At 37.1% G+C, this 25,294-nt stretch overlaps 2 protein-coding genes across 2 annotated transcripts; both read right to left on the reverse strand.

The window, feature by feature from the left end:
* Positions 1 to 336: 336 nt before the first annotated feature.
* On the reverse strand, positions 337 to 11,219 carry LOC108247463 (hyaluronidase PH-20-like). Its single transcript, XM_017435603.3, has 4 exons — positions 11,013 to 11,219; positions 1,887 to 2,848; positions 1,086 to 1,175; positions 337 to 997 (listed from the first exon to the last, which is right to left on the reverse strand). Exons 1-4 carry the CDS (start codon positions 11,167 to 11,169, stop codon positions 584 to 586), a joined length of 1,623 nt encoding a protein of 540 aa, XP_017291092.1. The 5' UTR covers positions 11,170 to 11,219; the 3' UTR covers positions 337 to 583.
* A 1,274-nt stretch (positions 11,220 to 12,493) lies between these two features.
* On the reverse strand, positions 12,494 to 20,246 carry LOC108247457 (hyaluronidase PH-20-like). The gene is made up of 4 exons (XM_017435593.3): positions 20,176 to 20,246; positions 16,903 to 17,827; positions 16,469 to 16,558; positions 12,494 to 12,975 (listed from the first exon to the last, which is right to left on the reverse strand). The coding sequence occupies exons 2-4, from the start codon at positions 17,815 to 17,817 to the stop codon at positions 12,646 to 12,648; spliced, it is 1,335 nt and encodes a 444-aa protein (XP_017291082.1). The 5' UTR covers positions 17,818 to 17,827; positions 20,176 to 20,246; the 3' UTR covers positions 12,494 to 12,645.
* Positions 20,247 to 25,294: the final 5,048 nt, after the last annotated feature.

Genomic DNA, 25,294 nt, shown 5'->3' on the forward strand with positions numbered 1-25,294 from the left:
AGGATAAATTATGAAGCCTCAAAAAAGAAGTTCCTAATATTTCAAGAAGAATTGATTTCGTGTGATATTCATTAAATTATTTAGGACTATAAATTAAATAACAGAAATGATCCATCTGTAAATTTGTCAAAAGCAGACGAATGCAACTTCCGCTAAAACCTTTTTCTCAAATGTTTACAGTTAGAAATGGTGAGTTTCGAACGACATCTAGTGGCCAGTTTGATACTACACCAAAATTGTTAGGTAGCCAGATTAACACATTTAATTTACTGGATTTAAAAAGTTGTGAGTTCCAAAGAGCATTGGTTAAAATGCATAATAAAGATGTTCTTCCAGTTCCCTTTAAGTTCTCCTTTATTAGTCTGTATATGGAAAAAATGTTCCAAGGCCTCACATGCCTCAGAGCTAAACAATACAGAGGTTAAATACAATAAACAAACAGAAATACAACATCTACTATACCTCTTTGAATATGTGGGCAGGGTGGATTCACAATAGAGAAATAATAAAGTTGTAACAATAAACAACAAAGTGTAGCACTAAATCTAAATTACACCTGGACATGAAAAGTTTGAGTTTATTTTTACATCACAACATACCTCACACATATTAATACAAACATGAACAAGGGAGAGCACATTATGTAAACACTTTTATTCCTCTGGGTAACAATAGGGTTGGAGAGGACATTGATTGTGAGGACTGATCGACACGGTGCCTTAGTGTAGCACATACAGTCAAAACTGTTGTTGAACCCCTTGATGTCATCCTGTGAAAGGCCACCGCTTACGGTCCATGGGCTGCCATGGAAACGCCGCTGGATTTGATAACGGCGTGGGTCAAGATGAAGGTAGACATTGTCATTCCAGTTCTTCCTCACACAGCGACCTTGGCCCTGACAAAGGGCCTCGCTGCATAACCGTGTTGCTGTGGAGACATTCAGGATGTATGGGTTCATGACTTTTTCCAAGTGGCGCCGAGAATCAAAGCAGGAATCCTGAAGGATTGTGAATTATTCAGTCAGTAAGTGTTTTTTGGTGAATGTATGAACCACTGATTATTTTTTAAGAAACAAAACATTTTACCTCTGTGTCTGTGACATTCATGTCTCCCCAGGAAACAATACCAGCAGCACCAAGGGCAGCAGCTTCTCCAATAGTGTTGACAAGATCAAACTGCAGAACAGGGTCAACAGCTCAGAAAAAAAGCAGCTTATGGTTTTTCGCATGTGTACTTTGGTTGACAAATAAATATTGAAGCATGACAGCTGAAGGTGATAGTGATTTTGCCTGTCTTCATTTCTTTTTTAATGTTAGCAAATTATGTCATGAACCACTGGACAGATTTTAATTAAACTCCTAAAATGTAATCCCTAGATCTAAATCTATGACTTATTAACTTTTGGAGTTAACCCCATTCAAGATGACCACCACAGCTAAGCAAACTAGCAAACACAAATTGACTCTAACTTAGTTAATTTTACAGATACTGAAGTAAAGCTTGGTGTAATTGTAGCTGAAAGTCATTCACACCACATGCTTGGAGTAAAACACATTTTGCAACATCTTTACTTAAAATCTTGCCATTAGCTACTGATGTCAACCTTCTTAGCAGAATATCTTTCAAACCATTTGTTGGATTTTAGTTAAATTCTCAGAAAATAATGATTGAGCATACATCTAAAATTTCATTGATGTTGAGCAAATTTTGACATGGAAAAATGCCTTGTGTCATCTTTAAAACATACTCCAAGCACTAACAAATCATGTGAGATCTCACAATATTACAAGATTGTGCAAAACATCATTTACAAGATTTGACCAAAATGGTTATACCCCTCTCATCATAAGAGCTGGATACTTTTGAGGGGTAAATAGGCATCTTACCTCTGACATGTAATCATCAACACTGTCCTTATACACAGGTCTTATGTAGGCATAAATGGGAATGGAATAAGAGCTGTTAGGGAGGGTTGAGACCCTCATGGCTTCCAATATGCGATGGCGAACAAACAACCGGGCCTGTTCTGAGTCTTTCAACACCAACTCCAGATAGATGGATGGGAAAAGTGCTGTCGACTCCTTCCAGAGCCATAGCAGGTCATCATTTCTTGTCTTCTCAATGGGAGGGCACTCTCCAGTGAAACCTACCATGTCCTGGTTGTAGTTATAGTTGTAGCAATCAGGATATAAGTAGTAACCCCAAAGTCTGTTTGGCCTCAACTTTTTCCCGATCCTGATAGATTGAATAAAGTACTTCTTGGCTGCACGTTCAAACAAGAATTTTGCACGGCCCTCTGCTTTATCTTCAGACAAACATGGATTTTTCTTTTTAACAGTATCAATGGAAATCTCTCGGTAGATATCTTTGCTTCCCCAGTTTCGATCCCACTGTGGCCTCCATTCCTCAAAGTCAAGCACAGCAAGACCTGGTTGGTCAATGGGAATGTAAAACACAATGTCATCTTCTGCCAACTCATGATGCTCCTTTATATCTACTGACTGTGGAAGACCCTCATCATACATCTCTCCAGTATCTTCATCTACATAAGGGAAGATGCCAAAACGATCGGTGTAGAATATGGAGATTCTCTGGTTGGTTGCTGTTTTCAGTGTACTGCTGACAAAACTGAAGTAGGAAAGATCAAGAGGCATGCCAAAGCGGCTTTCACAGAGCTCGGTTGGGGCATTCCAAGTGAACATAAAGTGATGCCCAGGAAGCATAGGAGGGTGTGTCATTGGTAAGGCATTGATGGAGTAAACCAAGGCCAACACAGCGCCCAAAATGGCTGACAATGTATGTGTAACATCAGTCAGCTTTATTTTGATCATTTTCTTAAGAACTGGTTCTGCAAGAAAAAGACACAAAGACAAAGAAAACTATAAGAAAACTTAAGGATCTGTGGTATTTCTTAAACATTTCATCTTTCGAACTTTTAAACTCTTTGCCTTGATGACTTTGACAATAAAGATTCTTTTTATACACGTCATAAGACGGGGTGTATTATTGTATGCTGCTGTCCATCTATTCATCTGTGGACAATTATTTGTTGGAGCTCTAACTCTGCAACCATGGTAGGTATGGCAAACTGCACATTTGGACACCTCATGGGACATAGATGATCCGTATCAATTACAAGGTTACTGGGTTCAAGGTCAAGGTCACAGATGACCCCTTTCTGAAGGGTTCACTTTGTCTGTTACAACAGTAGACACATGTATTCAACATTGTTGTGTGAGGGAATTCATGCTTCTAGGTTTTGACTCATGATATTTTTTCTGACAGGTGTATTATTTACTGTTGGTGGTATTCTTGTTTAAAAAGGCAACAAAATAACCAACATGTTAACCATTTTTTACAGTTGGTGGTCACATAAACTAAAGGTTATTACTCCTAATATTTGACGGTTTCAAGTTTTTCAGGTTTTGACTTATTGAGTCATAATAGTGGTGTTTTTCAATATTCATGTGGATCTTGAAACTGATAGCTTAAACAAAACACAGCCTTTAATAATTTAATAGAGTCAATTGTTTTTTTTACCTAAAATGTCTACTAATCTATTCATTCTCTTCATCATCCTCTTGATGTGGTTCTGACATATGGCATAGAGAGTAAGAACTTACTAATACATCCTTATAATTCTGTTCTGTCTGACCATTTTTTAATAAACTTTGAGTGTACATTGACTGACCACACAGCCACTGAGAAGAAATTTCATTATTGTAGATGTTTATCAAAGAACACTGTAACCAAATTTAAAGAATCTCTTTCATTATTAAACCATTAAACAGTAAAAAAGTACCAAAAATTGCTGAATTCAAACATTTTTTGCCATTAATGGTGTATGTTAATGTCATTTTTGTATATGTACTGTATGTCCTTATGTAAATGCCTGCTGACAATGCTGCAAACCAGTTTCCCTATGGGGACAAATAAAGCTATCTATCTATAATTCCCCTGTGTCCTGCAGAGTAATGCAACAGAGAGCAGCAAGTTATACGATCTTGTTGATAGTATTACAACTTCAGTGCAAACATCACTTGATAAAATTGCACCTCTGAAAAAGAAAGTGATCAGTCAAAGGAAGCTGGCTCCTTGGTTTAATTCAGAATTACATACTTTAAAACAGGCATCTAGACAGTTAGAAAGAAAATGGCGCTCCACTAACATGGAAGAGTTTTATTTAGCCTCGAGAGATAACCTGCTAACATATAAGAAAGCCCTTCGTGAATTTCTCTGTATATATTATTTATCTTTAAAAGAAGAGAATAAGAACAACCCAGGTTTCTGTTTAGTACTGTAGCTCGACTAATTCTGCTGAACCATGTATCCCTATAACTTTAAGTAGTGATGACTTCATGAGGTGTTTTAAAAATAAAATTATTTCAATTAGAGAGAAAATTTCTTCCATCAAATGAAACAGCACCGTCACACCAATGAAGCCGCTTTAGAAGTGTCGTTAGAATCTGATTTGTATTTGGACTGTTTTTGTCCTGTTGAACTTTCTGATTTGTCAAAAAAAGCTTCATCCAAATCAATAACATGTCTGCTGGATCCCATCCCAACCAGACTGTTTAAAAAGGTATTTTCCCTGAATAATATCCCCATTTGGATTTGCTTAATTTGTCTCTAATGAATGGTTATGTACCACAAAGCTTTAAGGTTGCTGTAACTAAATGTTTACTTAAGAAACCTCATCTTGATTTAGGAAGTCTGATCAATTATAGACATATATATAATCTCCCATTAATCTAAAAAATCTCAAGAAAATAGTTGCAAATCAATTGTGAGACTATCTGGACAGATATATTTTGTTTGAGGAGTTTCAGACAGGGTTTAGAGCTTTTATAGTACAGAAGCAGCAATGGTGAAAATTACTAATGATATTCTCCTGTCCTCAGACAGTGGACTTGCATCTGCACTTGTCCTGTTAAGGCTCCATCATACTCCATAAAAAGCTATGAAGTCAGTTCACAGTCATGTGGTTGCGAAGTGTTCGTTCGGATCAGAACTCCTGGAAAGCTTCTTCCTCCTCCTGAAGCATTGAAATGGGTTTCTTCCTACCGGCTTCTCAACTCTACTGTCCTACTGATTTTTGCTTCCCTTACTGCAACCAGACGTGTTTATTAAACAGACTGAGACAGTACATTTGGCATTTGCGCATTTCACAGTGCACAATATTAAGCAAACAAAGGGAACATGTCCAGATGCTGCACGGCAGAGGCGCACTTCCTACTAGCCACCACAACCATGAAGAGCCGCCTGTGTCTCTGCGTGGTCTTTTTAAGTTCATAAGTTTTTAAGTTTTGCTGGAACAGTTGTAAAAATGGCTGTATTTTATAACAGCCTTGGCCAGCTGCTTCTCATTGGAGCAGTTGAAGCAAATTAACTCCATTAAAGCTCAGCGGCTTTTCTGCATAAACACATCCACAAGAACCTCTGACCAATCACATGATACAAAAATGTTTGGTCCGGGCCGTCTGTCGAGAAGGGGTGGACGAACCTGCCATATGAACAAAAATGATGCAATTTTCATCACGCGAGCACACGACTGAGAGCAGACTTTGTGACTTCTCATAAAGTATGGAAATTCCGACCTCAGTGCTGCATTTGATACAATTGATCACAATATGTTTAAATCATATTTGTTTGATAGATTCCAGTTTGTAAATGTTAATAATTTTCTTCATACACCAAAGTTTTTCATGGAGCTCCTCAGGGTTCACTCTTTATTTCAGATAAATTTTTATTGTTATGCTGATGATACTCAATTATATTTATCCAGGAAACATAATGAATCAAATTACTTACTTAGATTATAAGCATGTTTTAAAGGCATAAAAACCTGGATGACTCTTAATTTTCTGATTTAAAATCAGACGAGACAGAGGTAGTGGTTTTTGGACCTGAGCATCTTAGGAAGAAACTTAGCAGCCTTTCACTTCCTCTGGATGGCATTAATTTGGCCTACAGTTCTAATGTAAAGAACCTTGGTGTTATTTTTTTATCAGGATATGTCTTTTAAGCCCCACACTAAAAATGTTACCAGGTCAGCTTTCCTCCACCTACGTAATATCACTAAATTGAGAATGATGCAGAAAAACTGTCCGAAATACTGCTGCCAGAGTTCTGATGAGCATTAGGAGGACAGATCATATTTCTCCAGTTGTAGCTTCTCTCCATTGACTGCCTGACAAATTCAGAATACAATTTAAAACATTACTTATAACATACAAAGTTCTCAACAACCAAGCTTCATCTTATATTACATATCTGATTGTTCCATATTTTTCTAACAGAACACTTCGCTCTCAAACTGCAGATTTACTTGTGGTTCATAGAGTTTCTAAAGGTGGAATGGGAGGCAGAACTTTCCGTTATCAGGCTTGTCTCTTGTGGAACCAACTTCTAGTTTCTGTCCATGAGGCTACTTTTAAGACTAGGCTTAAGACTTTCCTTTTTGATAAATCCTATAGTTAGGGTTGGCTTGGGTTTCCTGAACTATCCCTTAGTTATGCTGCTATAGGTTTGGACTGCTGAAAGACAAATTGACCATTTTTCCTCACTTTGTTGCTGTCTTTACTTGCTCTACTGTATTTATTTCTATCATTAACATGTGTTTTTCTTTGTCTTTCTTCCAATAGAAACTACACCTGGACAAGTCATTCTGTGTTTGTCTGTCTCTTTCCTGTCCTCTCAAACCCCAACCAGTCAAAGCAGATGGTGGCTAGTCCTGAGCCTGGTTCTGATTAAAAGGGAGTTTTTCCTTTCCATTGTTGCCAATGTGCTGCTCAGTATGGGAGACTGACAAAGTGAAGAGTTAATCTGCTAGCTTCCTTGGAAACAAAACTTTTACTAATTAGCTTTTTTATATCTGAATGATTTTGTACAGTTCCCTGAAATAATGTAACATTTGTTGTGACTTGGCACTATATGAATAAATTGAATTGAACTGAACTGACATTTACAAAGTTAACACTGTCATTAGTATGATATTAAGCTTTCCTCAGATGTAAAATGTATGGCTATTGAGCCTGGAACACAAACCTTTTGTTTAATTTTATGTATCCTTTGCAGATGTCAAAATGTAGGCAGCCATGATTTTTGTGATATCTTGTCTTAGGGCCAACTAACTTAATAAATAAAAAAACCAACTATTTCTGTATAGTTTCTTGGAAATGACAGCCTGATTATCCTAATACTAGACCTAATACCAATTTATTAAAATCACACATTTTCTTTGATCTCCAATCAAGTGAATCAAGTAATCTTCATTTTCAATAAATTTTACTGATAAAGTTAAAACATTTAATATAAAATTTACCGTCATTGCAGTTTTTTACATGGGCTTTTCTATTAATCATTTCCTTTGTCTTGACACACCCTTTTTTCCAGCACTCCATTATCCATATATTCCTACCACATTACAGAATAACTATAAGAGCATGTCCTTGCATGTCCAGGTGAGAAATTGTTCAGGTAATCTTTTATAATACTAATGAAGCAATTTAGATACCATAGCAGCTTGTAGCCTAAATTGCAGGTAAACAAGAAAAAAAAATTAAAACTAGAGCAAACATTTTGCTAACGTTCTTAATCAGAATTATTCATTTTAACATCACTAGATGCAAATACTCTGCACCATATGGCTTCAGCTTTATAGTGATTATTAGACTATTTTAGCTACTAAGCTAACCCAAAATAAATAGTGAATACAAGTGGTGTTACAAAGTTGTTTAAGAGCTTTTTGTAAGAAAAAATCATAGTGTTTCACAGTTTTAAGTACTGGGCATATATGTTTCTTATTATCGCTGTTTAAAATTTATGCTTTTTAAAAGATTAAAATTATATTTTAGGAGGCAAAGATATGTTGTCAGTTACAAACTTGTGCATTTAGGACTTTTTAAAAGTTGACATATCGCATCAAAAGTTTTAGAACATCCTAGTAATAAATTTGAAAACTTTATTGAAATCAAAATGTTCAATCAAAACTGTATGTTTAACTTCTCACATAGTTTAAAATTAGTTTGCAATTATATTGAACAGTTTGAAGATTTCCAGAAAGTCTTCAGTTCTTTAGGCTACTTAATATGAATCTGAAGAGAATGTGTCAAAAGAAAGGTTTAAATTATTTAATTATTGACATAATTATGATACAATATACTGTATTTCAATTCATATATTTTGTCTGTGGCACTAACTTTTTTTTATGCTATGTGGTAAAAAAATGAAATGAAACATTCAGGGTAAATCAAGGCTGACATGTTACTACATGAGCTGACCTCAGGGCAGTGAAGATTTGTGTTTTAATATCCTAAAGACAGCGCTAACACAGGATTTGTTTTTCCAATGGTTGCATGTAAATAAACATTTCTATAACCTTGCAACTGAAATAACCATATATTGTTCATTAATTCAAAAAAAAATAACTTAAACAGTGACATGTAGTCACAAGAAAATGCTGAGAAATTGTGCTCAGGTTTGCATAAACAATTTTTGTATTAATTTTAGAAACTAGCACTGCATTAATCATTGTGTTTAAAACACATTAACACCAGAAACTTGAAGGCAACTGTACATGAACCTCTCCTGAAGAGAGGGGGAAATGTTTTAAAAAAATACTGAACATTTTCATCCATCAATGTGCTGTTTCTCTCTCCAAAACGGTGTGCAATTTCCCCTGCAACAGCATCAATGCAGCTGTAAAATAACCTTTGTTGTTCTTTAGTCTGCTGGTCTCCCTGTGTTCTTGCTCCACCCCTCTTACTCCACAACTCCATGAACACTTCTACAGTGTGCAGGGCCAAAATACACTCTGTGGCACTATTCACAAGCTGAACAGCTGTTTGGAGATTCATTACTTCTGACTGTAGCATCCTGTTAGGTACCTCAAGAATTTCCAAAATCTTCTGCACAATTAGAGCATGAAATCTAAAGCCTGGTTTGGACACAGCACTATGCAACCCTGCTGCCTCCATCCTCGTGTCTGCTGGAAATGATGCTGTTTTTTCAACATGATCCAGCACTTCATCAATCTCCTGAAAGTATTTCAGATTAACCTCCATTGTCACCAGGTGTCCTGTCCAGCGCTGTTCAAGTAAATGCTTTAGTGTGTTTCCCTGATATATAGCTGCAACAGTTGGCTTTCATGTGAACTTGTACAGGGCATTGCAGACACTTGAATAGCCCTCTCAGTAGACATGACATGAACTATAACTAAGTGAAGCTGGTGATTAAAGCAGTGAACATATGGGATTTCTCTGCCAAGTTCCTCTTGCGGGAGTGCTTGAATCCCACCAAGTTTTCCTGACATAAGAGAGGCTCCATCATAAACCTGGCAGATTTTTTTGTCTGTTGTCAGGCCAGCTTTACTTATTTTTTAGATAAGTGTCTGTGTGAAAGTTTTCACATCACCTGCTTCTGCTGTAGCAATTGTCAGTAGTCTCTCTTTTATAGCATAACCGTCATCAACAAAGTGCAGTACAGTAGAAAGGTTTTCACACCCTGTTGGATCTCTGGTTCCATCCATTTTAACTGTGAAAAATGAGTTGCCTATTTCCTCAACCATACATTCAGTCACCTGCTGACTCATGAGTCCTATGAGTTCATTTTGAATGAATGAATGTGCATGTGTATCTTGCAGTCCTGGGAATGGCAGGGATTATTTTAGCCAACTCTGGGTCTTTTTCAATGGTATACTCAAACAAAGATAAGAATAAACCACAACCAGTCTGTCCTATTGATTCCCATGTTTCAGCATCACCTCTAAAAGGCTGATAGGTTGATAGGTAGAAAAGTCAGAATGCCAATGATGGAGCTCACATAATATCTGTTGTGGGCCAGCTGCTCTTTGTGCACCGCACCAGGGTTGTGATTTCAGAACCAGTCTCAATGCGCATCTTTTTTTCTCTCCAAAGGCTCTCACAAAATATATGGTCTTTTGAGGAGCCATGTTTGTTCAGTCCTTTATCTTTTTCTAAGGCATGATTCCAATCTCTAAAGCAGTCTCCAAGGGAAACAGTATGCTGCATCCATTTTTACTGAGTATTCCAGCCAAGGTCTGTTTTGGTACCACGCAAAATAAAGTCCTTTTTTTTTCTAGAGTAATGTCGAACCAAATAATTTTCAAGGCGGACTTGGTTAGGTTTATCCACCCCGAGGACATCTGGATATGAGTGATGCACGCTGCTGCCATCCAGTGGTGGAGTGTCCGAGTAGCGCTGTTTTTAGTGTCCTCACCACTTTATACTGCAAAAGATCAAATTTAGGCCTCATATCTTCAAGCTTAGCCTTGCACTGTAGCAACCATCTGACCACCCTGTCTCTTGCATGCTGCCTGCCAGGACAGGCACCTACTCCTCAAGTTAGTGAGTAGTTGCAAACCTACTCATTCGCTATCATTGTCATATCGTAACCTGTAAAAATTTAAACCAATAAAGACAGCAATAGAAATGCAAGTATCAGCTAATATGAATAGGAGCACTAGTTGGGTTTTCTATTGTGGTCCTAGATATAAAAATGCATGTTCATGTAATTTTTGGTCAAAGCTACAAAGAGCTGCTGCAGAGGAACCAAAGCGCCTCATGTGGCTTCAGTGCTGCAGGTTACAGACTCCTGGACTAAAAAAAAACATGTTTACTTTTAATAATATTTACCTTTGTGATGCAGTCATACATCTGAGTTGAAGCAAACGCCTCACCTCCTCTTTTAATCTTCAGAAAAGTTTATCTGTTTAACTGTGTACTAATAATGGCTAAACTGAAATCATTGACTTATTGTACAATACAAACCATGTTCACAGCTGATCGCACTGATATGTAGATTTAAATACAGCAGTGTTTGCTTTAGGTTAGAGCTCAAGATTACAACACCTACAAGAAAGTTACAGACAAATCAGACAGTTCAACGTAGGAACTGTGTTGTTGTAGCTGCTGAACCTGATCCTCGAAATATTTGAGTTAAATTCTAAGTAAACCTTTTAACCTAAAAACGAAAGTTAACAGAGTACCTACCTGTTTTAAGGATACAACTTCTTGTGGTTCGAACTGTTTTTTGGTGAGATTCTTTACTTTTAGTCATTAATACTATGTCCTCGCTCTCCTCTGGAAGTCTGCATAGCTCCTCTGTAAATAAATTGTTGCATGAGCTTGAATTATAAGTTGAACACATGCAGTTACTTGTCAGAGCAAAATGATCTGCAGCCCTGAGGTGCTCCCTTTTTTTGTTTTGTACGCTTCCTCTCTTCCCACTCAAAGGAACATATCTATTGAAGCTCTTATTGAAAAATTTCATGCAGACAGTAACACTCATATCCAAGGGCTCTGTATGGACATGTCAGAAATGCAGTGGAAGTTTGAACTTTGTCATCTGTGGTTTCAGATGTTACTCAGATGAAGGAAATTCACAGGATTTCAATGAGGTGATGACTTGCATAACAGAATTGGTTCTGTGTGTGTTCTTAGGTTCACACAGTGAGTGCATTTGAGTTAAGAAATGAATGTCTTTTCACTACAGCAGAAGTGATTGTTAGAGAAAAAGGAATACAGAGTAAGAAAGGGACTAAGGCTGAATCATTTTGTGTAATGGTGTCTCAACAGTTACTGTAATAAAGTTTTACCAAGGATTACTATTTTTTATTACCTCCGCTACAACATGTTCCACCACTACAACAGGTTCCTACCAGTTTTATTTTTTATCTGCCAAGATATGGTTAATTTGTTGTTGGAAATTTCTTTGCTGCGAATCACAAATACTGATAAGAAAGTCATTGCTCGATATAGTTAATCCTTTCAGAAAATAAAAGGATCAAGTTATATGCCAAAAATCAGGGTCTCCTGGAACCTTCCACTTTCAAAGACCTGTTTTAAGTTGTGGTTCTTCAGTTGGCTCCTTTTCTAGAGTTCCCACAAATTTTCTGAACTTGGTAAAACAGTGTTCTCTTATTTTGCACCTTAAATAATCTTTGGTCCAAACTAAGGCTTAACACTTTAGTCTCTGGGAAAGATCAAAGATGTGCTAAACTCTTCTGTAACAAAAGAGTGCAATTGCTATTCTTAAGTGACTTTATATTTTGATATTAATTGTAATTTTTAGCTTGTAATGCCACGTTAACAAGGTTAATCTTAAGGGTTGTCTTGGTTAAATAAATAAATAAAACCCTCAAGCCTTCCGGTCTCCTGGCATAGGATCTGATCTTGAAGTAAAGTGGATTTGCCCATGTACACAAATAGGGTAAGCTGAAATATCACTATTAGTTGCAATTACAGATGTCTGGAAAACTCAAAGATTTTTCATGTGTGCAGAATTTTTTTTTTTCATTTTTTAAAAAAACCAATGCAACATAAACTCATTATTTTAGAGTCTTGTTACATTTTAGATCACACTGTACTGCATCACTGAGTTTTTCACTTTTCTTTACTAAATGCATTTTCTGTTCTTTATTTCTACAGTGTTTTGTCAAATATCAGAGGGAAAAAAAAACTTCAAAAACATATGTACTGTTTATTATTTTTGCCTGATATCCATTTTTTATTTTTTGAATAGATACATTTTGCTTATATCATATCATTTTGATAACTATTTTTATTTTCATTAATGAATGCATTTTAAAAATCAAATTTAACATAGTTTTACTTCCCTTATAGATTAAACACTGATTACTTTAATTCTGGTTGGTTTTTGCAGCCTTGGAGAGCACTGCCACCCAGCGTAGCACTGACAGGTGAAGTTTTCAGACCAGGCGTTGAGGTCGCTGGCAGATGGAAGACCAACAGCAACATACTTCTCGCCAGCCCGAAGAATGTCAAAGGAGGCAGGGTTCAGATGTAGATAGTTAGAAGAGTCATAGTCCTTCCTCACACAGCGGCCATTTCCCTGGCATAAGACCTCACTGCAGAGCATGGCAGCAGCCGTCACATTGGCAATGTATGGGTTGAAAGTGGACGTCAGGTACTCAGACAGAGACTGGCAGGCAGCCTAAAGAAGAAATTGTGAGATCAGTGTGTACATCTTTACAGTGGTTCTGAATTTAAGAGAAAAAAAATAAACATTATAAATAACCTGGAAATATATAGTTAATCTGATATGCAGTAACAGTCATACTGTAGACTTGTAAAGGGGGGCAGTATAAACTATGTTGCTAAGGGTTGTGTAGTTCTTGAGGAACAACAACTCACATAAAAATCTATAAGAGGACACTAGTTACTTTATGAATTCACTGTTCATTGTAAATTTTCTAGGAATTTTTATTATATCTGGGAAGACACCAGTCAGTCTCATAAGTCAGCACAGACTGAAAACAGTTGTTGATACAGGATATGTCAGATGAGAGAGGAGTTACAACATTTCAGTTTTTTTGTTAATAGAAGGATTTAAACAGTTGTTATTTGTCAAACTTGATACACCCAAGTCACAGTTTGGTAAGTGCCCTGCTATAAGGGTCTTGATTTGGTACATCAAGAAAGACAAACAAATGCCAATTGCTTGTGTTATTTTAAACAAACAATAATTCTCCAGAGGCAGAAAAACAAAGCACTTGCTGGTGGGACGTGCTGGTCACAGGTCATGTATAACAACATGAGATTATTCACCTAGTAATTTCACTATAAAACAGAAAAACACATTGAGTTATTTTTTAATCCAGTTTGACATGTAAACAGTGGCCATGTGTCAAACAGTAAGTTAAAAAAGTTCTACAAAGGTATCTCTAATCACAATTAGAAGCACTCAAGGAGCTCAAACCTCTGCCAAGGTCATAGTACCAATAAGAATAGTGCGATCCAGATGATTACCAACAAGATTTTTTACATTGCTTTTTGGGACAACCCCAACATTTACTAAAAAGATTTTATACAAATCTGTTCATTATTAGTTTTTATATAATCTTGCCAACAGGAGGACAAACAAACACGATCAGAACATAACCTCCTTGGTGGTGGTAACAAAGGGGTCACCTTCTGGCGCATACACAAGGTTTTAAAAAAGGATCATCTGTGTCCTTGACCTTTGACCCCATGACCTTGAAATCATTAGGCATCATCCTTGACCCATGAGGTGTCCAGCTGTGCAGTTTGACATTCCTATGTTACACAGTTGCAGAGTTAGAGTACAGGATCACCTGTGACCTTAACATTTGACTGGATTTCCACTCAAATTTATTCACTTGTTCTTTGTACCATGTTTGATGTTTCCTGAACATTTAATACTCTATTCATACTTTTGTGAGCAATCTTGTGCACAGACAGACAGACACTGCTGAAAACATAACATCCTTGGAGAGGTAATAAAAAAAAGGCAACAACAACATTAAGCCAATATGACCTCAACTTAATGTAAAGTAAAGTACAGCAAAATCTAGGTACAGAAATGCCTAAAAAGGTACACTCCAGTTACACCTCAAAAGATACAGGCATAGTAGTTTGAATTTATTGTGAATAATCAATCAATGTTACAAGCAAAGATATTTTATCAGCAACATCTGCCTCAACTGTAAGTTCATTAGCAGATTGCATAAGTTATTTTAAGTTAAGTTGAAGGTTTCTGCTCTTCATCTTCAGATGTTCAACCTCATCTTGTATCACCTTCCTTTTATATGTTTGTTTTGTGTGCTCTTATTTCTTTTTTTCTTGATCAAGGTGCACATGGTACCTCTGTTTTGCATATGAAAGCAGAAGATAGTAGTTTTTATTTCACCATCCCTGTACTGGCTACACCATGGGCATGTTGCAGATGTTCAACCCACTGTCCAATCAAGATTCTTTCTTTCACAATTTCGACCATGATGTTTTTATTGTTAAAAAAAACTTTTTATAAAACCTCATCCATGGGAGAGCAGAATAACATTTTGGACATTTTTTCACAGCTTTGTTGTGTATAAAGAAATGTATCTAGACTGTAATGGGCACCAGATGCCCACTGAGATCCATCCTCACTTGTTTTGCAGATCGCTGCAAAGTCTCTGAATTAGTTGAGGATTGTATTACACTTGCTCTCCTTTATTTGTCCAAATCTAGAGATGATTTGAAGTCAAAATCTTAGATGTTTCAAACACAGCTCTGTCTTCTCTCTTATTCTCTGGGGATCCAGCCATTCCAAGTTTCTTACAAGTCTGTACTTAAGACGGCTATTCTCCCTCAAAAGGGGAAAAAAAATAAGAAAAAAACAACATGGACCCATATACACAATTTCTTTTATATTGACTAATAAATCAATCACACATTTTAGGAAACAAAAAAGGCACCAAAAAAAAAAGTCTGAAAAACATTAGCTTTTTCCAGAGTTTGTTTTTGGTTTTCCATTATTTTCCATACTTGGAATTTACTAAAATCTAATTCCATACTTGTCCAGATTGCATAGGAATACTGAGAGACACAAGCAAAACATTGTTATTTACCTTTGCTTTTGGCCCTCAAGCTCCCAGTAGTTTTTTATAAGTGGCCCACTTGTGACTGAAATGACATAGCATTGACCTAGGGCCTCCACCTCACACCAAAGTCCAGAATATATCTACTCCCTTAAAACAACTTTACAGAAAACTTCTCTATATAATAATTTGCCAAAAAAAACAAAACCAAACCTCAAAAAATAAAAAATCGCTTCAATGTTCCTGCACTGTCACTTTTAAACTGCACCCTGGGGCCAAACTCTCCTACACCAGTCACCTTGCCTTTGTGCTTGTTTTTTAGTTTTTAGTTTGTCAGTACTCTGCTTACTTTTTCTGTATCCTCTGTATTGTACTGAACATTCTTGATTAAGTGCATGTTTGTCTTGATTTTTGCACATGCTTTTTTTCTCTTTGCACTACATTTGTCATCTATTTTAAATATCCTTTTTTTTTTTACATCTTGTCATTTTTCAAATAAAACCAATTTTTGCTTCAGATACTTGTATGTGGCTGGTCTGACAAATATTCTTGATTAATGTCTGCATGTCATGGAGCAACTTTCACACTAGCCATTGATCAAACCTCTGCAAATTCTTGTGTAATTTCAGTTTAATAAATATGAATTTCTTAGTAATTAAGATAATACAGAAAAGCAAAGCAATCATAAAAAGGCCAAGTAGCTTTGTCATACATCTGTAAGTTGAGATAAGAAAACCACAATGTATCAGCTGTCAGCTCTTCCTAAAAAAGGAGATAGAGACTATTTAAATATTTGCTGATTAAAGCCTTGTCATTTAGGTTCCAGTTTTTCACTGTGAGAGACTTGTTAAGGACAAACTTAGAAATCTTGAGTGTCATTATTAGATTAACTTGTTGATTTTCATTTTCTTTAGAAAATACAGAGAAAAATGTTATCATCTACTGACAATGTCGTAAGATCAGCTCACAGGAAATACACAGACAGTAGGAATCATTATAGTCACTTTTTTGTAATCTTTGAACTAACGTGAACATCCTATGAGAATATTGTATAAAGACAAATAATTTAATGACTCCAACCAATAAAACTGCCAATGTTGCTGTTACCTTGTTGTTATAGTCTTTAGTTCCTCCCCACATAACAACTCCAGAAGCTCCCAAAGCTGCAGATTCTCCAACAGTATTGACAAGATCTGTCTGAAAGAGCAAGAACCACACAAGAAATTGGCAGACATAGTTAAAGAAAATCATATAAATGTTTTTTGGTCAAAGTTAGCTCATTCTCACATGATAATATTTGCTTTGAAAGTAAATGCTAGTTGTTTTATTTCTCACAGCTATGGAGTAAATCCAGATTTAATCTGTTTCAAAAAGGCTTGTGACTGGATGAAATGTTTTGCTATAATAAAATAATTTGCTGAGGAAAAGAACCAATGAGATAACTTTATATCCAAATACATATATTTATACTTATAAATCTTTTTTTAGTTTAAAGGTAACTGTGAATGTTATAAAGATACTTTTTTAACAAAAACAATTACCTTGGTCTCAAACTTTTCAGTCTGATCCCGATAAAGGGGTCGTGAGTAGACATAGATAGGCACCATGTAGGGGCGTTTAGGCAGTGCTGCCACCCTCAGTGCCTCTTGAACGCGATTACGGACAAAGAGTGCGGCCCGTGGTAAGTTCCTCAGACCCTTGTGGAGGTAGACAGAAGGAAACAGAGCGGTGCTTCGTTGCCACAGCCACATCATCTTGTTGTTTTGCTTCAGAGTATTTTTGGAGCACTTTCCTGTGTAGTTGGGCTTTTTCCATCCATAGTTGTAGCAGTCAGGAAAAAGGTAAAAGCCCCAACGACGACTTGGACGCTTGCCAATGCCAAGGCTGATCGTTTTCTCCATGAAGCGACGCCCAGCTTGCTCAAACTGTTTCTTTGCTAATTTAGAAATTTGCTTTGATGTCAAAAATGGAGCCATCTGCAGAGCATGAGCTATGGACAACTTCTGATAAATACGTTTGGATCCCCCGTTCAGGTCCCACAGGGGACGCCAGGACTCCCAGTCAATCACAACTAGCCCAGGAGAAGAATCTTGGGAGATGTAGTTATCTATTTGTCGTTGAGCCTTGGCAAGATGCTCTGTCAGGTTGCCATTTTGGGGGACACCGCCTCTGTAGCGCTGGTGCTTGATCATGTCAACTTTTGGGTAAAGGCCAAGGCGGTCTTCATAAAAGATGGTTAGAAACTGACCTGGAAGAGCTGCGGGAGTAGTCACTGCCTGGAAGGCAGCAGTGTCCAGTGGGATTTCTAGCTGTGTACATACATCAGTGGGAGCATTCCATATGGCCACAAAAGGATGGTCACGGATCAGGGGTGGTTCGGTAAGTGGTAATGCAATCACTGAGAAGACTGGACCAATTATACAGAAGGCGACACAGGACAGGAAGGCTGAGGCCATTGCAGTGGCTCTGTACAAACACAATGAAACACAAAGAAATGCCTAAAGGTTTAACCACATTTTAACCACTTGTTATTCCTTAAGCACTTTTTTAAGTTCAAATGTTAAAAAGAAAGTCCAAATAGTGTTTTGTTTTTGTTTTTGCTGTAATTTTAATTAAAGATTTTAAAATCTACAAGAAAAAAATAAATAAACCAAGTAGGTTACAATATTGGTTCAATTCAACTATTATTGACCTTAAACCTATTTTATACAATGCAAATCATGAGTTCCTAGGTCTATTTTCTGTCATATCATACATTACAATCTGAGTACATGCTTTCTTCTCCCATTTAGTTTTATTATACCTAGCTGAGAGGGGTTTGCTATCCCTTAAATTTTGATGTACGACTGAAACTTGTTTTAGCCTTTTTTCCTTTGTAGAGCTAGATCACAACATTAGTTACTCTATTTAAAGTTGGAGTATTTGGTATTTCTTTATTGATGTAGTGCCTCAGTTGGAAATGTCTGAATAAATCTTGATCAGATATACTATAATTCTAACTGAGTTTATGAAAGAACATTGTATTTCTATTTTACAGGAAAATGCAGATTGCAGCGACCCTGTTTGTTGCCCAGGTTTTGAACCTTTGATCAGTAAGGCTTGGTTTAAATCCCTCATCAAAAGCAAACCAGCTCAGCAGTTTTAATTCTTTAGTACTTAGTACTATTCTTTAAATCCGATATCAAAGTACATGAGGTCAAAACACCTTTTGCGTTTTATTGGGTTTTTCCTAACCTAATGTTGCAGTCAAGTGCTTGAACAGCGGTGTATGCTGCCACCATCTCAATGTTTTTTCCATTTTGCATTACAGTGATTATCAAATCATTTTATCATTGTGGCTACACTGCATAATAATAATCTTTCAATAGTTGAAGAACCATATATTCTCTTTGTTTAGACAATTGAAGAGTAGAATATTTTATTTGAACCTTTTTAATTTCCATACAAACCTGAAAACAATTTAACCCAAATTTAAAACTTGATCTTTTGGTATTTAAATGAGAAAAAATTCAAGTGATTTTAACGGCCTGAGAAGAATATATTTTTTTAATACTTTCACTTACAGAACCTAGGTCTAATGACAGGTTAGTCCATTTTTAAATGTCAGTTTTTATATGCATATGGACTGGATCAAAATATCTTTTTAATGGTCAGATAGCTGTCAAGATTTCACCTAAACATTTTAAGGTTTTTAAGTCCCATTTCAGCTGAAAAGTTGCTTTTATCTCTTAAGTTGGGATAATATTGATTGCTAAAATCTGTTTTCCTCATTTTTATTTTGTATCTCACACAGTTTCTAAAAACCTCCACTGAATACATCAAATATGAAAACTTATGGCTATTCTCTAAATATATTATCACATCATCTCTCAGGAGTCCCACTGTGCTCCTAAACTATATTTTAATTGTTCCATTTTTAAAATTTTTCTTCCATTTTTCATATTTTGCAGCAAAAGGCAATGGGGGTACTTTATTGTTATAAACTACAAAATAACAACACAAAGCTTTTTGTTGATGGCAAAAGACAGCAATTTGAACAAGTCCAAATTGCCGTCTTTATTCCTTTACTAGCTCTGTCTAACACAACAGCAAAACTCACTGAAATTCCTCCAATCTTTCAAGTTAAGTGTTTATCTTGAAATACACTTAAACAAACTGAAACTTATAAAAGTATCTAATTAAAATCAAATTTATACTGCAGCCTAAACCTTTACAGATTTTGATGTTATTTTATACTTTATATTTACTTTAAATTTATAATTTAAAATTAAAACTTGTTCTAAAGTAAAAGGTCACAACCAAACATATGGCTATCATTGGTCTTTTTGCCAATAATGGCTTGGTTTTTAATTTAAAAATAATAACTTTTTTCTGCTATTTTAACTTTATTCTTGAAATAAACTTAATTTTTTCTCTCTTTTTTCTGATTCAAAAACAAACTTTAAGTACTTTTACCTACTTACCAATTAGTACTAAAAGTACTAATTAATACTAAATACTAAAAGTACTAGTTGGTAGTTATCTTTCAGTGATCAAACCGAATTTTTAACTGAATGCAAGATATTTCAAAGCTAAACAACTTAAATTAGACGTTTATTATATTTATAAATATTGCCATGTCATAATCATGTCTGTTTTTGTTCCCATCAGCTAAATTTTAATTTGCAAATGTCTGCTTTTACCTTGTCTCTTTCTGATAATTGAAAAAAAATAATGTGCATTCATTTACTGTATAGCATATTACTACATATATCTAAGTAAAACATCATAGATTAGCAGAAATGCATGTTTTTGAACATGTCAGTAAGTCCTACCTGCTGCTCTCCTCGGTGACCAGTCACTATCTGTTCCCTGTTTCTTAACTCCTCTACATTTGTTTTTTGTTGACTCATGAGTAAGAGGAAGTAAGTTTCTTCACTCTAGTTGATTCTTATCTGATCAAGGTTCTGGTATCTGTCTGGATTCACACTTGGTCAGTACAGGCATGGTCAAATTTGCACCCTTTCATTAAAGAAGAGGAACCCACACAGGTCACTGAAATACATGAAACCGACAAAAGTGATAAAAAGAAAAATATTACTAAAAATTAACTAATGAAAATCATTCATTGCTTTTGAAAATTAAATTAAAAAAAACACTGGCCTTGACAAAAAGGATGGTATCCTTAATATTTTTTTGTACAACCTTCAAGGCAGTCACTCCAATCAAGTGATTTCTGTATCTCTCTCTGAGACTTCTGCACCTGTCCACAGGTATTTTGTCCCACTCCTCATGAACAAACTGCTCCATCTGTCTCAGGTTTGAAGGGTTCCTTCTCCAGACTGCAGGTTTCAGCTCTTACCACAGATGTTCAACAGGATTTAGATCAGGGATTAGAGGGTCACTTCAGAACAGTCCAATATTTTGTTTTGAGACATATGTGATTTTAGCTGTGTGCTTGTCAGGTTCCATGGAGATGAAGGTGATCCCTGAGCGCAGACTCATTTTAAATAACTAATTTATTTAAGTAAAAATAAACAGAACAACAAAACAAAAGCTGACGTGGCAGCAGAGACTAAATCATAACAAAGGTGAGAACATAGGACACAGAGCAGTGAAAACAGGAACAGGAACGGGCACGGAGACGGAAACCAGGAACAGAAACAAACAAACAATGAATCAGCAGAGTATGGAAGAAAAGTACTGGGTTTAAACACAGAGGATGATGAGAAAAGTGGACTCAGGTGTGTGGGGATAATCACGGGCAGGTGGAGATGGGCGTGGCAGAGAAACTGCGGGAGTGACTGAGGAAGAGTGAATGAAACATGAACATGAGGGACAAAGACAGAGCAAACCAAAAAGATAAACAAAACCAAACAAAAATGAAACAAGACCAAAACAAAGCAAAAATCCTTACAGTGCTTTGGGTCATTATTCTGTTGGAAGACTCATGATCTGAGACTGAGACCAAGCTTTCTGACACTGAGCAGCACATTTGGCTCCAGAACGCCTTGATAGTCTTGAAATTTCATTGGACCCTGAACAGAGTTAAGACACCCTGCATCAGATGCAGCAAAGCAGCCCCAGAGTAGAACTGAGCCACCTCCATGTTTGACTGTACGTACAGGGTTCATTTCTTTATTTGCTTCATTCTTGGGTCTGTGAACATAGAGCTGATAGGACTTGCTGCCAAAAACTCCACTTTTGTCTCACCTCTCCAAAGGGCATTGTCCTAGAAGCTTTGTGGCTTGTCAGTATGCATTTTGTCAAATTCCAGTCTGGCTTTTTTATGATTTGGTGTCTACTCCCATAAAGTCCTCCTTGGTTACGATCTGTCGCTTCAATTTGTTATCAATTTTCCTCTTGTGGCCATGTCCAGGGAGGTTGGCTCCAGTCCTGTGGAGCTTAAAAGTCTGAATATTAATATTAATTATTCTTTTAATCCCCAATGGGGAAATTAATTATTTCGATTTTTCCCATTGCATATGTGAGCACACACACACATGGAGCAGCTGGGAGGTTAAGGGTCTTACTCAAGGGTCCAAAGTAGGGCTGATGAGGATGGAGGCAGATGCAGGTGTCTCATGTTCTCCACCTAAATTTTGGGCCAGTCTGGGGATTTAAACCTGTGACCTCCCTATCACAGGCTCAGCTCTTTAATAATAATAATAATAACCTGAATAATCTCACCAGCTGTAGTCAGAGGAACATGCAGCTACTTGGAGATGGTCTTAGTCTTTATCTTTAACATGCTGCTCAATCATTTTCTTTTTAAGCTCCTGAGACAACTCTGTCCTCAGCTTTCTGTGCTCCATGTTCAGTGTGGTACACACCATGATGCCAAACAGCCCTGTGACTACTTTTCACCCCTTAAATAGGCAGATTTACTGTTTAAAAGACTAAAGACACCTGTAATGCTGAGTACAGGACACACCTTAGTCTAACATGTCCCTGTGGGTACATTAGTTTCAGTCTTCCCTTTGGGTACACTCCTTTTGGTCAAGGCCAGTTTCATTCTTTTTCTTTTTGATTTGTTGACCCAAATTTTAAAAACAGTGACTGATTTTGAGTAGTTGATTTTTTTTTTGTTGTAAATTTCTTTTTATTACTTTTGGTAGTTTCAAATTATTTCAGTGACATTTTTTTTCTCTCTTTAACAGAAGGGTACAAACAAATCTGATTGTGCCTGTATCTGGTGAAGGATTAAAGAATCTGATGACAAAGAGAAGTTTTAATAAAGGCATCACTGTGTCATAATACATGTTCTGTACTGGGTTCCGGTTACTGAGCTGAAACAAAACCACAATGGAAATAGGTAAGTAAAATGGGTTTTATTGTGAAAGGCACAGGAAGTTGAGAGCCTGTTCATTTACAGGAGGGGATTGACAGGGTTTGTCGTTCCACATGTATGTACAGCTTTCAAATGGCATTATCTTAAGGTTTTTGAGATGAGTTCTTACTGTTTTATTTATTTTTGTTTATTTTGCAGGTTTCCATGAGAAGGCACAAAGGTTCCAGCAGTCTGGAGAAGGCATGTGAAGAATAGAGGATGAGTCAGAGAAGAGATGGAGAGAGAGTGAGCAGGCTGTGCAGGTAGTACTTGCTGAGCTGACTTCTTTGTTTTTTTCAGAGAGTTGATTACTGCAGAGTTTACTGGAGTTTTCCAGAATGGAGCTTGGCTCAATAAGAAGACAGGTGAGCATGTAAAAAGGTCAGACGAGGAAGGTGTTAAACACAGGAAGTGTTCTACCATACACAAAAGATCAACAGAGGATTAGGGACAATGTCGTAAATCAATAAATTAAAATATTTTTAAATTATGGAACCTCTAAAAAGGCTCAGGCCATTTGGGAGGTTTGACCTTTGCTTGATCAGGTTTGGCAGCATTTTGATATGATATCTCCCAATAGGGTAATGTTTTTACATAAATACACACACACGCACAAATATATATAAACAGAGGTGTTCTTGAGACAGCTGTGCCTAAGAGAGCTGTGTTACAGCAACATCACCACATGTACTATATGTTGAGGCACTAATGCCCCTTTCACACGTACCCTAATGGTCCAGGCTCCACTCTACTCGGCTCTCTTTGCGAGCGTTCACATCTGCATTTATTCGCATTCGGTCTCTGCTTTTTCGGTACCTGCTTCAGAGTAGGGTCAGCCGGGGCAGCCCTGCTTCGTGGGCGGCGCAAGCTTAGCTCATGTTCACTCATTGGTCGTGGGTGTGACCAGATGCAAGCATAAAGAGTGAAGGTAGGAATATAAACAACAGCGTTAGCTTACCCTTCAACGTTTCTGCCGTCTGTCCCCCAGCTGAAGGCGCTGTAAAGCCTGAAATCTCCGGCGGATAACAGCTGTCCTACTCTGCGCAACAATCGCTGCATCCAGAGCATTTCTTCCACTGCGCCTCTCTTCCTGAAGTCTCAGGAGAGTCCCCATAAGTTTAAAAACAGCAACAACACAGGGCCAACTTTGTCCTTAGCGCTTTCGTTGCGCTAAGTTTCGGTAACCCCCCCCCCGCTGTGCCGCAGCCCCGCCCCCCGCAACACAAGGAGGCGTTCCTCTGCTACCGACCAAACTGGCCGGTGTGAACACGATGCATTCTTTATCGAGTAGAGCGGAGTAGAGCCGGACTTCTGAATTAGGGGCTGTGTGAAAGAGGCATAACTTGTGTTCCATGAGAAGGAACAACAGCCCCATCCCAGGACAAGTAATATACCTCTCTTCTCTTTAAATGCAATGTAGCTGAAACACAAAAGCCTTTACTATGCCAACATAATGTTGCATTTGTGTAGGTACCAGGAAACATGATGTTGATGAAACACTGATTAACATGACTGTAAAAGATTCACAACCTTTCACAGTGGTGAAAGATGAACCTCATGCATGTCCTTGATCCAACTTACATTTTCCAACTAGACAGGTATGTGTTACAGATCTATAATGTTGGTGTTTTTACTATTAAACTAATTTAACAGTCGTAGTATTATACTACGACTTTAAAATACAATTGCTATACTATTAGTATAGAGACTATCATGCCTCTTTAACTTTCTCAGGCTCTGAAAGCTATGGTAGAAAACAATTATACCACAGCAAAGGATAAGGCAAACAAAGAGGTACAGAAGGCTGCAGTTGTGAGTCTGACAATAGACATGGGGACTGTCACGAATATGAAGGCCTATTTTTGCTTGAAATACCATTTTACTTGGTGTGGCACATTTTCCACACAGTCACACAGCTGACAACTTAGCTGTGGCAAAAGAAAAAAATTATGGTAAAGTGGGGAATCACGGATAAAGCAAGGTGCTTAGAAACAGATGTTTCATCAGTCAAGATAGCCTGTGCAAAAGCACTGCAGGTCAGGCACACCATCTATGTCACCCATTCTCTCAATTTTATATTTTAGCACTATATTGCACAAGTCTTTGACCAGGTTCCCAGCCTTGCTGACATATAAGCAAAATCAAGAAAGATCGTAACATACTTCCAGATCAACACTACAGCAAAATAATGGTTAGAATGTGTAAACCTAAACAACAATTAACAATAGAAGTAGAAACCAGATGGAATAGCACTATGTTCATGTTACAACACCTTTTTGAGCACCGTAAAGCTGTTGCTGCAGCCCTGGTATCACTTTCTACAGATCTTTGTCCACTCACCTCACGTGAATTTGATTCAGTTAAGGAAGCATCAAAAGCTGTTAGGGCCTTTCCACCAGGCAACAGTATAGAAATGTGTGTATGTCTTAAAGGCAGGTGTGGAAATTAGCACCCGCCACCCGCCAAATGCGGGTAAATATTTGAAGTGGCGGGTGAATTTGATCAACACACACGCCACTGTGGCGGGTTGGCAATTTGAACAGAAAAGGTGTTATTTGTCCTCCTGACATATAGGGGGCAGTAATGTGCTCGAGTTGCTGCTGTTACGTCGAGCCGCGTTCCCC

This window comes from Kryptolebias marmoratus, linkage group LG17 (assembly GCF_001649575.2).
Source record: "Kryptolebias marmoratus isolate JLee-2015 linkage group LG17, ASM164957v2, whole genome shotgun sequence".
Classification (NCBI taxonomy): domain Eukaryota; kingdom Metazoa; phylum Chordata; class Actinopteri; order Cyprinodontiformes; family Rivulidae; genus Kryptolebias; species Kryptolebias marmoratus.